We start from the raw sequence: 14,068 nt of genomic DNA, 5'->3' as shown, positions 1-14,068 counted from the left end.
AAAATGTTGAAGTTATTGGTAGACCAGAATAAAACCAAGCAGGCAGGGTCAAGAGTTGATGGGGGTATACACATTATGGGGAAACACAGGACTGCGATCAGGTGTTGTCATTTTCGTGCTATTTAGAGGTTTTCATATAATTCCAGCACCAAATTTATAAGGCCAACGGTATGATATCTAACTATAATATATAGACTGTCTTTATTCAGAACTGTTGGAGATTTTAGCATTGCCTCTAGCGATTAGTGGGGCGCAGTGTACTTTGCGAAATATTACGTCTCGTGAATTGGCAACTGTACTATCAGGTGCGTCAGCTAAATGTAAATAAACATCCTGAAACGCGATGGGGGAGGAGTGTGAGAAAAAGAGAATCTCCACAAATCCTTTTTTGTACACCGATGGCAGCCTTGTGGAGCCAGATGAGCTTCAAGACAACACAGAGAGTCTGGACTCAGACCAGACCCCCCAGGCTGAAGTACCGACCAAAGAAGTATGGAATTTAGGACGAGCCCCTGCCAGATGCAACGTCTCGATCGACATTGATGATGATAAGGTATTAAGTGCGTTTCTCGAAAATATTTCATGTCTTAGTCTTAACGTTGCTTTTGGTAAATGTTTACAAAGCCATAACACTGGATTCTGAAGATTATTGCTAGATTTTTTCAAGGTGTTTTGATGCAAATTCATAACTCTGGATTCTGATGAAATTTAGGTAATCAAGGAGGCTTAAAGCTACCATATTTGCAGTTTTCGTTTTTTTTTTTTTTAATGTACCGTAAAATTGCAGGAGAGCTCCCATGCATAGAATTTACAGTTATTTTTTTATGTTGGGTAGTGGATGGATTTCCGGGACTATTCGCTTGCATCAGTTCGCCGTCAGACAATTCACTGTCAAAACATGGACAGTTCGTCATCAGGACAATTCGCACCCAAGATGATTCCCTGTCATTCTAGAAATATGCTCAATATTAATTGATAAATACTATAATAACTAATTTTCATGGGAAACTATCTTGGTCTGTGTTCATTCGATAGCTTAGGCTGTGGATATTTTTTATAATTTGCACTAGTCAATAATTAACTTGCTTCTGCCTCACTTTAGTTGACTTTGAATTATGATCTGACATCACCAGTAGCTATCTTCATTAATTTTTATTGGTACTACTATTGGTTCCTTGAAAGCAGTGATAAGAAACAGGGAAGTGAGCATGGAAGTGAAAAAGTTACTACATGACAGTATTGTGATACCAACTCTAACGTACGGTAGTGAAGCTTGGACATTGTTGGAAGGACACAAGTCAAGAGTGAGAGCAGTGGAAATGAGTTATTTAAGAGGAGCCTGTGGAGTCACGTGGAGAGACAGGTTGACGAATGAGGATATAAAGGAACGTTGTGGTGTGGATGTGGATGTGATAGGAAGCGTTATGAGGAACACACTGAGGTGGTTTGGCCATGTGGAGAGGATGGAGGGTGAAAGACTGACGAAGAGAGTGTATGTGAGTGAGGTGGAGGGGGGAAGAGGGAGGGGGAGGCCGAGGATGAGATGGAGGGATGGGGTGGAGAGGTATATGAGAGAGGGGGGTGTGAGTTGGGAGCAGGGCAGTGAAATGGCGGGGGACAGGGCGACTTGGAGGCGATTTGTTTGTGGCCACCCCAAACGGGATTGAGGCGTCTGGCAATAGATAGATAGATAGACAAAATCCTGGATATATTTTAATAAAACTTTGAGGAGATACAGGTATATATTCATCTCAGATGACAATATCCAATGTCTTGCTCTGATCGGCCTTAGTGGATGCAAACCTTTTGGAAACATATGATTGAGCCTCAACAGATGTCACCATATGCAGACAAAGTGACTGAGCTTAATTGGATAAATGGATAATTAGCCAGTGGCAGAAGGAAGAGGCACCATTATTTCCATTTTTCTTTGCACCGGAAGCATTACGATCTGCTTTGTGGTGTATGAAAGCCTTGTACTGAATATATATATATATATATATATATATATATATATACAGCAAAAGTTCATTAATTCGAACACTGATAATTTGAAAATCCCAATAATTTGAATTTTCAAAGATGGCTGACAAAAATGCCAAAAGTAAAAAAAATCAAAACTAAAAAATTCAAACTGGGTGCCAAATGCGCTGAAGTGCCGAGCCATTCGGTCATGGAAGTTTCATAGCAGGAAGCTTCTGTATACTTTGATAAACTGGTGCATTTTGTTGAACAAAACAATCATTACACTGGGGCTGAGGTGATAAATTTCCATATCTTGTGAAAAGAGTTCTACAAGAAATGTGCGCAGGCTGTCAGGCAGGCTGATATCTGTGACTGGCTGAAATGCATGAGCTATCAGGCAGGTATATACAGTCGGGGCAATGGAAGTCTGGACCCTCTAATTCGCACCATATATTTGGTAGGGTCCAAGAAATATTGTAGGAAAATTCCTATAGTCGGTGGATTTTTTTCTGGTGGCTTCTAGCAACTTTATAGGCTTACCACCAAATGCTGTGAGATTATGAGCTCAGTGCCTGCCTGACTTTGAATGGGAAAGCACGTCAGATTTTCTTGTCCTGCCTGGCACTTGTTAATTTCAAAGCTCTCGTTTTCACACCCTCCTCTGCCTTAGTGAATCATTGGAGATGGGTCCCAAGCCATTAACTGATGTGGAAAAAGCCCGAATTTTAACTATGAGAGAGGAAAATGTAAAAATTAAGGATATTTGTATTTGAACTGGGCGAGGAAAATCTACCGTTATGGCACTCCTCGCTGCTGCCCGCCACCTGCCAAAAAACACAATTCCCCAACATAAAGACAGGCTAGGACCTAAAAGGAAGACATCACCAACTACAGACAGGTTACTGAAGCAAGCTGTGATAAAAGACCCATGTTGCTAGAAAGCTGAAAGATATGTACCCAGAATTGCTGAAAGATGTGTTTGAAAGAACCATACAGCATCGACTTCAGAAAGACTCAAGATCCCCAGCCGTACTTCTGCACTGCAGCCTCTCCTTAATTTTTACATTTTCCTCTCTCATAGTTAAGATTCGGGCTTTTCCTACATCAGTTAGTGGCTTCGGACCCATCTCCAATGATTCACTAAGGCAGAGGAGGGTGTGAAAACGAGAGCTTTGAAATTAACGAGGGCCAGGCAGGACAAGAAAATCTGACGTCCTCTCCCACCCGAAGTCAGGCAGGCACTGAGCTAATAATCTCACAGCATGTGGTGGTATGCCTGTAAAGTTGCTAGAAGCCACCAGAAAAAAATCCACCGACTACAGGAATTTTCCTACAATATATCTTGGACCCTACCAAATATATGGTGCGAATTAGAGGGTCCAGACTTCCATTGCGCCGACTGTAAATCCACTGATGGTTTCGGGACACTTTGCCGTCACAACAGTAACAAGACAATTCACTGTCAGGACAATTTGCACCCTGGATGATTCCCTGTCATTCTGTACTTATTATTGAGTAATTGATACTTTAATAACTAATATTCAGGGGGATCTATCAGAGTCTATATTCATTCAATAGCGTAGGCTTTGTATATCATTTATAAGTTGCTCTTTTAAACAATAATTGTTTCTACCTCGCTGTAATTGACTTTCAATTACTGTAAACTGGGGTGAATTCGGACTCAGGGCGTATTCGGATATTTTTGCAATAAAAAGTTTGTTTAAATTAATTAATAATTAATGAATAAACATATTAGAAATCTGTTTGCTCCTAATTGTTTGTAATTCTTTACTGTACTTTCGTGTATAAAGGTACCTAATATATCACATGACACATACCAAATATATATACAAAAATGCAAACATATGTAAAAAGAATAAAATTTGTAACATTGGCAAACTTTCTTTGGCAGAAATGTTAATGAATAGATGCAGGAAAATCTTTGGTGCCTGGATGTACTTTCATGCATAGTGTGAAAGTGCAAAGTAAGTAATTGGTGTTATCTTCTCACTTAAACTCTTAACTGGGCATTTAATGAAATTTTTAAAATTTTAATGCAAATTGGAGTCAGTTCGGACATGGGGTGAATTTGGACAGGGGGAGTATGAATGAAAAAATAACACTTTTTACAATGTACAATTGCTTATAATTTGCCAGATGTGGATACTGTGTGTAATTGGGTTCATATGTATCATTTACAGGTATACTCTTGAGCTTTTATGGTACGGTACTACCTGTTTAAACAAGGTCACCCAATGACTCGAACATTTAAGAAAAGAACTGGTGGAGATCAAGGTCCTTATCGTAGTGAAAAAGGCAAGCAAAAAACTGATAAAGCCAAATAATCATGTTAAATATCACATGTAAATTATTGTCCATTAGTCTTCCAAAAACGAAATTATTAGTCAAGAAATGATTGTTATGTAAATAAATGACAAGGAATCATTCTGAGGGCGAAAAGTCCTGACGGCGAGTTGTCTTGTTATTGTTGTGAAGGCTAATTGTCCCGAATCCGTGGATGAGAGCACCGATCATTCACTCATTGTAGAGCTACTCCAGGGTGACTCTGCATTGGGTAACAAACCTAATGGTGTCCTGTAAGCCTGGAAGCCATTTACAGTTCTGGACGGTAACCATATAATCAACCTATAGCCTACATGTTCTCTATGTAGCTGTCAACAAGTGGGTTAGCAGAGGGTTAGTGCCCCACTCCATAAAACTAACTCAAAGACAAACAGCCACCCCATGAGAGATTATGATGCCTGGCTATAGATAGATAGAAAACCAATGAAGCTTGTAAGTATGGGAGTAACTGTACTGTTATTAGCTTTTTTTTCTTTTTTTCACTCCTTGGTAGCAGAATATCATGGGTGCAACAAAGTGCCAAATTGGCACTTTTAATTGGAAAATATAATTTTGATCACCATATAGGTTCATACACACCTATTATTCTATTGCCAGATGCCTTAATCCCGTAAGGGGTGGCTGCGAACAAATCTCCTCCATGTTGCCTTGTCTCCTTTCATTTCGCTGTCCCACTCCCAGCTCATATACCTCTCCACTTCATCTCTCCATCTCATCCTTGGCCTCCCTTCCCCCCCACCACTCATACACACCTGATTATCTAAAATCTAGTAAAAATGTTATGTTCTGTTTAACTGTTATCATAATAAAAATTCAGGATTCAGAACAAAAGCTTTCCAAAGTTTGCGGAAGTGTTTTGCTGTATGCTCAACAACTCGCATTAACAGACTTCTATTTTATATGAATTTTTATTTAACATGCAAATACATTTGTTTGAACTATAAATTAGTGATGTATCGGATACCAAATTTTGGAGCTCCGTGGAGGCGGAGGCGGATCCGGTTATCTATTTCTCATAAAATGCGGTTGCGGATAAAACTGCGGAGGTTAAGATATTAATTTTCGCGGACGCGGACACAACTGCGGATTATTTTTACCTCCATGTCTGTGGTTGCGGACGCGGATGCGGATTTTTTTTACTCATTATGAAATAGTATTGGCTTTAGTCCAGATATGCCTATATATTAACATAGCATGTGTAACTATTGTGACAGATAGAGAGAGAGAGAGAGAGAGAGAGAGAGAGAAAAGAGAGAGAGAAGAGGAACAATGAGAGATGAAGGGAGGAAGAGAGCTAATAGAGAAGAAAACAGAAAGAGAAAGAGGGACTGCTAGGTGAGAGGAACAGAGAGGAGAGTTGTGGATGAAAAGGAGAGAGAAAAAGAATTATGACAAAAAGAGCAAGGAGAAATATTGGATGGGTGGAGATCAGCAACCTCTGTGGTTCTTTGATGCGGAGGCAGGTTATTATGCGGAGCGTTTATTATCTGAAAATGCGGTGACGGATAATGATGCGGAGCTTTTGTTGTCTGAAGACACGGACGCGGATAGTAAGGCGGACATTATTTTCACTTTGGAGGCTTGGTAGAGGTGGATATCCGATACATCACTACTATAAATCAATATTTATGCAAAATAGAAGTCTGTCAAGGTTTGTTGGCAATCTAAAGGGGAGATTTATACCCACTAAATTTAGCATTTTTTCACTCTGAATCCTGATTTTTTTACCAGATTTCAGATAGTTAGGTGTGTATGAACCTATATGATGAAAAAATTTATAATATTTTCCCATTAAAAGTGCCAGTTGGGTAAATGACCACTGAGTCAGTATTTTGTCACACTGGTATATCATTGGTATTTTTTCAGTTACAGACAATGACTGGTTCATATTCGGAGATTTTGGAGCATCCAATTCTTAGCCAGGGTATTGTTGAGGAGGATGAGCAGACAGAGGAGAAAGATGAGGTAAGCAAAATTTGAGCACTGTGTTTGCACATTTAATGATAGATTGATAGGTGGTGGCACATATCCAGTTATTGAATTTAGTTGTTGGTTTACTTTTTTGTGAACCTGGTGGACTGTAGGCTTAAGTTGCCCTTCTGCAGTTAATCCTCCTCCTTCTGGGGATAGGGAAGCAGTTGAGAGAGATTTATGTAACTGGGCTGTGGATCTGTCTATCTATCTATCTATTGCCAGACGCCTCAGTCCCGTTCGGGGTGGCCACAAACAAATGGCCTCCATGTTGCCCTGTCCCCTGCCATTTCACTGCCCTGCTCCCAACTCACACCCCCATCTCTCATATACCTCTCCACCCCATCCCTCCATCTCATCCTCGGCCTCCCCCCTCCTTCTCCCCCCCTCCACCTCACTCACATACACTCTCTTCGTCAGTCTTTCACTCTCCATCCTCTCCACATGGCCAAACCACCCCAGTGTATTCCTCCTAATGCTTCCTGTCACATCAATCTAGTTAAATTGGTGCCACCACATGAAGGCACCTCTCCAGCACCACTTATCCCTAATAGATAAAAGATATGTAAATCCTTGTCATAAGTCACCATTTGACTGTCTATTTTGGTATGGTGGTAGGTGGTGGTGACCAGCATCCACTCACAATGTAGTGCTGCCTACTTTTCCTTCACCTTTATCGTTCTTTTTTGTGTCAGCCCTCCTCTTTTCCAATTTCTCACATCTTTCCTGTCACTTTTTTTTTTTCGTTCCCTTTCCAGTGGCTTTACATTGAGTGACAAGCATAACGATTTCCTGTGAACCTATAAGCTGGGAAACCATTTACAGTGCTGGGTGGTAACCACATAGCCAACCCATTCGTGCTCCGTGCGTATCAGCAAGTTAGTTGGCAATGGGTTAGTGGTTCTCCTTGTAAAATAACTAACCCAAAGACAAATGGCCACCCCTTAAGGGATTGTGTCATCAGGCTATAGGTAGATGGATAGAGTCTATTTTGTTATTAACCCCTTGGCAATTGTTATTAACCCCTTCGCACACCTAAAGTTTTTTGTAAGTTTGTGTGACATGATGAGAGAAAATGCCACAAGAGCAGCCTGGACTCGCGCACAATGGAAAACATTCCCATGGATATTATTCGCCCCAGAAATTGGTGATGTTGGTATAAATTGTATACCATCGTTTTAGCTGATGTTCATACTATTTGATAAGCAAATAAAACACAAAATTGATGAGTGAAAGTACAGTGAAAGTACCAAAATGCAGTGAGAATAATATGTTTCCACAGTGAAAATACCTTCCCAAAACCCTACCACAATATTTTGCCCACATTATGCAAGAGCTAAGCATATGTCTATACAGTGAGTCCTTGAAAGACGAAAACCCGAAGTACGAATTTTCGATGGTATGAAATTGATTAATATAGGACAAATTCCACAGTAAGAAAATATGTCGATGATACGAAAATTGATACTTGATACGAAAGGAAAGGCAGAGATAGCCCGATTATCCAGACTATATGATGTGAAGAAATGCCTGAATACTTAGTCTGAAATCATGATTAATCTAGTGGAAACAAAACACAAGTACTGTTTGATTGATTTATTCACCAGTAAATGTACAATGAAAGACACAACTATCTTCCCAGTTCAGTCTGAAGAAAATTTACACCAGGCAAAATACAGTGAAAACCCTGTTTCTATTAGTGCATGTTTCAAATGGTTCAGTTTTTCTATGCTATATTCGTCAGACTTTGGGAAGATACTTATGTCTTTCATTGTACACTTGAAGCAACAGAAAGACCTTACCAGTTCAATTCATAATCCTCCAGCTTGTTTCTGTAATTTTCTGACAACTTTCAGTTTGGCAAATTACTTTTTCTTGCTGAAAAATTTTCTCCCTGTTATTATCATTACTTTCCCCTACGATCATTTCCAGCGCAGTGGAAGAAACTCAGCGAGCTCAAAGGTGGATATTGTTTCCCAATTTCCCAACTGGAGGTTAGTTTAGGTTAAGATTGGGAAACTCTGAGTAGACTTATCAGTGCCTTTGTGTGTACTTAAAGATGATTATTAAAAAAAAAATTCAGCAAATCTGTATGAGAATGAATGCAGAAGTAGGTGGGTCAGGGGACTATCATAATGCCTTCAAAGTTCTTTAGTGGTAATAATAATAAAATATAGAAGATGTAATTGATTGCAAAGGGGCTTGATGATGCCTAAGCTGAATTAAGTACATTGGTGGTAACAACATTAAAGTATAAAATATGTCATTGATTTGAATGGAATAAAGGCGAATGTTTCTCTTTTTTCTCTTTTTTTGTGGGGAGTCTTTCCTAACTTGAGTAAAATTGCTGGATGATGGAGGAATAAAAACAGGAACACCTCACTCTGAAGGAAGTAAGATAAATCAATTTTAACCCCATCACTCTGAGAGCCTCCACTAAGCTGAATAAACTTGCTTGATGGTTATAGGACTAAAGCACTTAGGGGAATAAATGGCACAAGAATCTTCTACCCAGGCTTTTAGAATGATAAGACTGTGATGATGATGATGAGGAGGAAGAGGAGGAGGATAAGACTGTGGTGATGATAATGATGATGATGATGGTGTGCAGTATTTTTTATTGTATACATAAAATTATACACTTTTACTGTCTTCTCCTCCTGATGATTGTGATGATGGATGGTGATGATGATGATGATGATGATGATGATTTATTATTATTATTATTATTATTATTATTATTATTATTATTATTTGTGGTAGGTGGGGGTGCTCACCATCCACTCACTCGATGTAGTGCTGCTCTCGGGTGTCTGCCCTTTCCTCTCCATCCTTCTTTCCCTCCATTCTCTTCTGTCTTTCTTTCCTTCATTCTTTCCTTGTCCTTCTGCCTACTGGTGACTTTACACTCCCTCGTCTGTCTTTCTTTCCTTCATTCTATCCACTTCCTTTAGCCTGTGGGTGACTCTACACTGAGTGACAAGCCAAATGGTTTCCTGTACACCAAGAAACCATTTACTACGCTGGGTGTAACCATACAGTGAGGTTGGATGGTGAGGAAATGGAAAATGTGAGTACGTTTAAGTACTTAGGTAGTGTGATAAGTAAGGATGGAAGTTTGGAGGGTGAGTGCTTGAAGGGGTACAACAAGGAAGAAAGATTGCTGGTTCCTTGAAAGCAGTGATAAGAAACAGGGAAGTGAGCATAGAAGTGAAAAAGTTACTACATGACAGTATTGTGATACCAACTCTGACGTATGGAAGTGAAGCTTGGACATTGTTGGAAAGACACAAGTCAAGAGTGAGAGCAGTGGAAATGAGTTATTTAAGAGGAGCCTGTGGAGTCACATGGAGAGACAGACTGACAAATGAGGATCTAAAGGAGCATTGTGGTGTGGATATGGATGTGATAGGAAGCATTGGGAGGAACACACTGAGGTGGTTTGGCCATGTGGAGAGGATGAAGGGTGAGAGACTGACGAGGAAAGTGTATGTGAGTGAGGTGGAGGGGGGGAGAGGGAGGGGGAGGCTGAGGATGAAATGGAGGGATGGAGTGGAGAGGTATATGAGGGAGGGGGGTGTGAGTTGGGAGCAGGGGAGGTGAAATGGCAGGGGGCAGGTCCACGTGGAGGCGATTTGTTTGTGGCCACACTGTATGGGATTAAGGCATCTGGCAATAGATAGATAGATAGATAGTTTACATAAATATGCACCAGGTAGTGCCAGCCAGTCTTCTTTGTTACCTTTCATATGTAGCTAGTAGCCTGCTTTCGTCTCTGTTCATTTCCATCTCCGCATCTCTCTCACCTTTAATAAATAACAGTATTCTTAGTGCCTAAAGCTGAAGAGGTATTCAGTGCAAATGAGACAAGCCAAAGATGGAATGGTTTGTATAAAACAAACACATGTTTAATAATGAAAAATCATATTAATGTAATGTATGAGTGGTTGTGTAAAAATTATAAAAGGATTATATAAAGGCATTCATTAGAAAATCGGTTTTGATGGGATTTGTGTATTGACTCCATCTTAGGAATGTAATCAACTTTGATAATGTGGGAGACCCTTATCGTATTTAAAGCCCCATCCTTAGGTTAGAAAAAGAGATCAGGATGATAATGGTGAGGAGGAGGATGGTGATGATGAATACTTCTTCACTTTTTCACTGTCCTTTCAGATAGATGCAGTAACCCCAGTGTGTGCAAATATGGATCCTGTTCAAGCCTTTCTCACACAAGAGAGACTCAGTGCCTTCATGGCACGGGATGACTCCGAAGGCGAGGCTCCTGAGTATCACCTCTCACACCCTGTTCAGGTCTACAGTAGCTCCCCTACGTACAAACTTTTGAGTTTCAAACTGTTTAAAATATATATATATATATATATATATATATATATATATATATATATATATATATATTTTAATTATTATTATTTTTCATTTAAATTTTTTTATTCATATACATATATATAGTAATCCCTCATTTATCTAGACATAATAGAGCCAAAGTTATATCCGGGTAGTGGTACTATCCGGATAATGAACACTATTCCCCTACTATACCCAGACCCTACCAATACCCAGACTCCAACCTATACCTAACCTATTTGTACAGTACCTGTGCTTAATTTGGCAGTGTTTTCTGGTCATTCAGGCATATTTAGACATCAAAACACACGTAGGAATATCCAAAGTAATGCTAAACACCAAGAAAACCATGCAGAAAAACCACTGAAATCCAAAAACACCCTACCTTTATTCTATTGTATGTACAGTATCCCTCCTTATTTTGGCAGTGTTTTCAGGTCATTCTGCCATATTTAGACATCAAAATCCACATAGGAATATCCAGGGTAATGCTAAATACCAAGAAAACCATGCAGAAAAACCTCTGAAAACCAAAAAACACCCTGCCTATACACTACTGTATGTACAGTACCCCTTCTAATTTTGGCACGGCTTTCCGGTCATTCTGCCATATTGAGACATCAAAACACACATAAGATTATCCATATTAATGCTAAACTTCAAGAAAACAATGCATAAACAACAAAAATCCACAGAAAACCTGAAGACGGTTTGAAAATCAGTTATCTGTGACGAGTGATTGGTCTCGGGGCTCAAAAAAAATTCCGCGGCCAAATATGCCACCGGAAATTAGTTATGTTGGTATAAATCATGTACTGTCATCTTCTCTAGTGTTTGTACTTTAAGATAAGCTAATAAAAACACATAAAACTGATAAGTAAAAGTACAGAAATGTAGTGAGAGTAAAGTGTTCAGGAGTAAAACTTACCTTCATATAACTTCCCACCATCCTTGTGCAAAATTTGCCAGTGCCTTCCAAGAGTTAAGCTTATGTCTTAATGCAGAAATTCCTGAGCTTTCTTGTGGATTTTGCAGAATTTTGATATGACCAATAGTAGTCAAATAAATTGCAACAAAGTTTAAAAACTCACAAGTCAGCATTATCACCTTGGAGGAGGGTAGGGACTGAGGGAGTGAAGGGGGAGCAAGGAGGGTATGGAGGAGGGACGGGAGGAGGGGAGAAATGAGGCTGTGGGCTGGATTTTCATCCTTTTGTCACAAGGTGGATGGGCGATTTTACCATTCATTTACTCCTGGCTTGCTGTCTGTTAGATGCCAAGTGGCCATGCGGAAACACAACTTACCATGACCGGGCAACTTTGAACATTCGGTAGACAGGCGGACAGCTGCTGTCTCCGAACATGTACTTGTGGCCTGCGGTCTGTGTTACATTCTCAATGACAGTAAGGAAAGACTTAGCTCGGTGTCCGTGTGACTGTGGACATTGGATGGGGATGTGTATGGACGTTTCAAAATAAAACAGAATCACAAAAGTGATGCTCCTCGGTATGATCCCTTGCTCCCAAGTGTCACGAAAGTGATGCCCCGCGGTTAAGGGGTTAATAAAGAAGAGTCTTACTGAAAACCATTGAAGGTTCAGAATAATAAGTGAGTGAGTGGGGGGGAAAAAAAAAAAAAAAAATGAAGGCTGAAAGCAGTGAGTTGAGTGAGGTACACTGTGTAGTGGTGGTGTGTAAGTGTGGTGGTCATGTGGGGTATGTACATACATAGTGTTCACATACTGTTGAGATAAATACGAACTGCCCACTACCATTAGTTTGTACATTCTTTATTTAGTCATCACACTTCTTACTGTAATGAAGTTAAGAAAACCACAATAACAACATTATGGTGATAATGTGATGACTTATATGTGGTGCTTTTTATACAGCATGATCGTCCATGGAGCCTAGAGGTTGGAGAGTGCAGTGTGAGAGAGTCAGCAGAGTCAGCATTGCAAGCTGCTGGTACAGTCACCAGGCAGGGAGACATAATTTCTTTTGTGGCAGATGACCTCCACACCAAAATCAAGTTGGCCAGTCCTGTGTCAAAAAGTATGGCTCCATTATACTGTACTATAGGCCATTCACCTTAATTTGACCCAGACTTATTTTTGTTCTTTTTGCAGCATACTTCACACAGTTCAGTACTGTACTGTATATCTTTTATGGCCGATGATCTTCACAACAAATGAAGTTGGCCATTCTTGTCTCAAAAGATATGGCCCCCATAGTTTGTTTACCCTGATTCAACCCACACTTTTAATTCCATGTACATCTTATTTCATGTAGCTCTATACTTTATCTTATGCAGCCCAGATTAATTTATGTTCTTTTGCAGTTTGTTTTACATAACTTTACAATTTTTACTGTAACTTGGTCCAGAGCTTTTTTTCCTTTTGCAGCCTGTATCATGCAGGTCAGCGGTAGAAAAAAGGTGATGCTGCCGTTGTATTTCCTTTCTGTAGCACTTTTTTGCAGCTAACATCATATTCTAGTGTTGATTTCATTACAACTTGATATTCAAAGTGGAGAAACTACATTTTTAGGCGAAGTTAAAGTAAAAGGTATATAGTTTGTTCACCTTAACTTGGCTAATATTTTTATTCTTTGGCAGCTTATTTCATAGAGCTCAGTGGCAGGAGGAGACAGTGCTGTGACTATACAATGTACCTATAGAACTTTTTGTGACTATGCTTCTTTGACATTAACTTAGCAGAGATGATCATCCATTTGCAGCCTCATTCTCATAGCTTGTTGACATGAAAATAAAAAAAAATATTATGGTTTTAAGTCCCTCTCACTGCAGTTTTTCATGACTGTATTTCTTTCATCTTAAATTGGTGGAGATTTTTTTCTTTTCATATTTCATGTAGCTCAGTGACAGAAAAAGACAGTGCTGTGGTTCTATATCTGTCCCATATCAATTCTTTGTATTGATCACCATATTTTAGTGTTAATTTGTTGTAACAAACTCAGCATTCCAGATGGAGATGGCAGCTATAGGCCAAGTTGAAATAAAAAGAGTAGAAAACTGAAATCTCTTTGTTGCTACTTTATGACTGCTATATATGTACAATATAGAGGTTTGTATAATGCATTTACTCTGAGCTGACAAAGACCCTCAATTGAATCCCGCTCAGCTCAAGTGATGGACGAATGTGATCAGATTGGAGGGTTGCTTTTGCCTATACTCTCTTCACATTGCCTTGGCTAAAATTGCCATCTCTTCATCTTGATTGGTGAGTTGTTACTGTAGTTTAATACTGGTACTAGAATATGATACTCTTCACAAAGAAGAGTTTTGGAAAGAATATAGAGCTGTAGTGTTGTCTTTTTTGGCCACTGATCTATGTGAAATGAGCCACGAAAGGATAATAATCTTTTCAAGTTAAGGTAAA

At 39.5% G+C, this 14,068-nt stretch overlaps 1 protein-coding gene across 1 annotated transcript in view; it reads left to right on the top strand.

The window, feature by feature from the left end:
• The first annotated feature begins 341 nt into the window (after positions 1 to 341).
• BORCS6 (BLOC-1 related complex subunit 6) overlaps positions 342 to 14,068 on the top strand; it is a 32,681-nt gene continuing 18,954 nt past the window's right edge. Inside the window, exons 1-4 of the mRNA XM_080278784.1 lie at positions 342 to 553; positions 6,196 to 6,294; positions 10,477 to 10,614; positions 12,560 to 12,722. Coding sequence (XP_080134910.1) covers positions 344 to 553; positions 6,196 to 6,294; positions 10,477 to 10,614; positions 12,560 to 12,722 — 610 coding nt within the window. The 5' untranslated portion in view covers positions 342 to 343. The remainder of the gene's footprint in view (positions 554 to 6,195; positions 6,295 to 10,476; positions 10,615 to 12,559; positions 12,723 to 14,068) is intronic.

Source organism: Coenobita brevimanus, chromosome 75 (assembly GCF_032717465.1).
Source record: "Coenobita brevimanus isolate Jiangsu-jjx chromosome 75, ASM3271746v2, whole genome shotgun sequence".
NCBI lineage: Eukaryota > Metazoa > Arthropoda > Malacostraca > Decapoda > Coenobitidae > Coenobita > Coenobita brevimanus.
The sequence above is the reverse complement of the archived record's forward strand: the minus strand, read 5'-3'. Positions and strand labels throughout refer to the sequence as shown.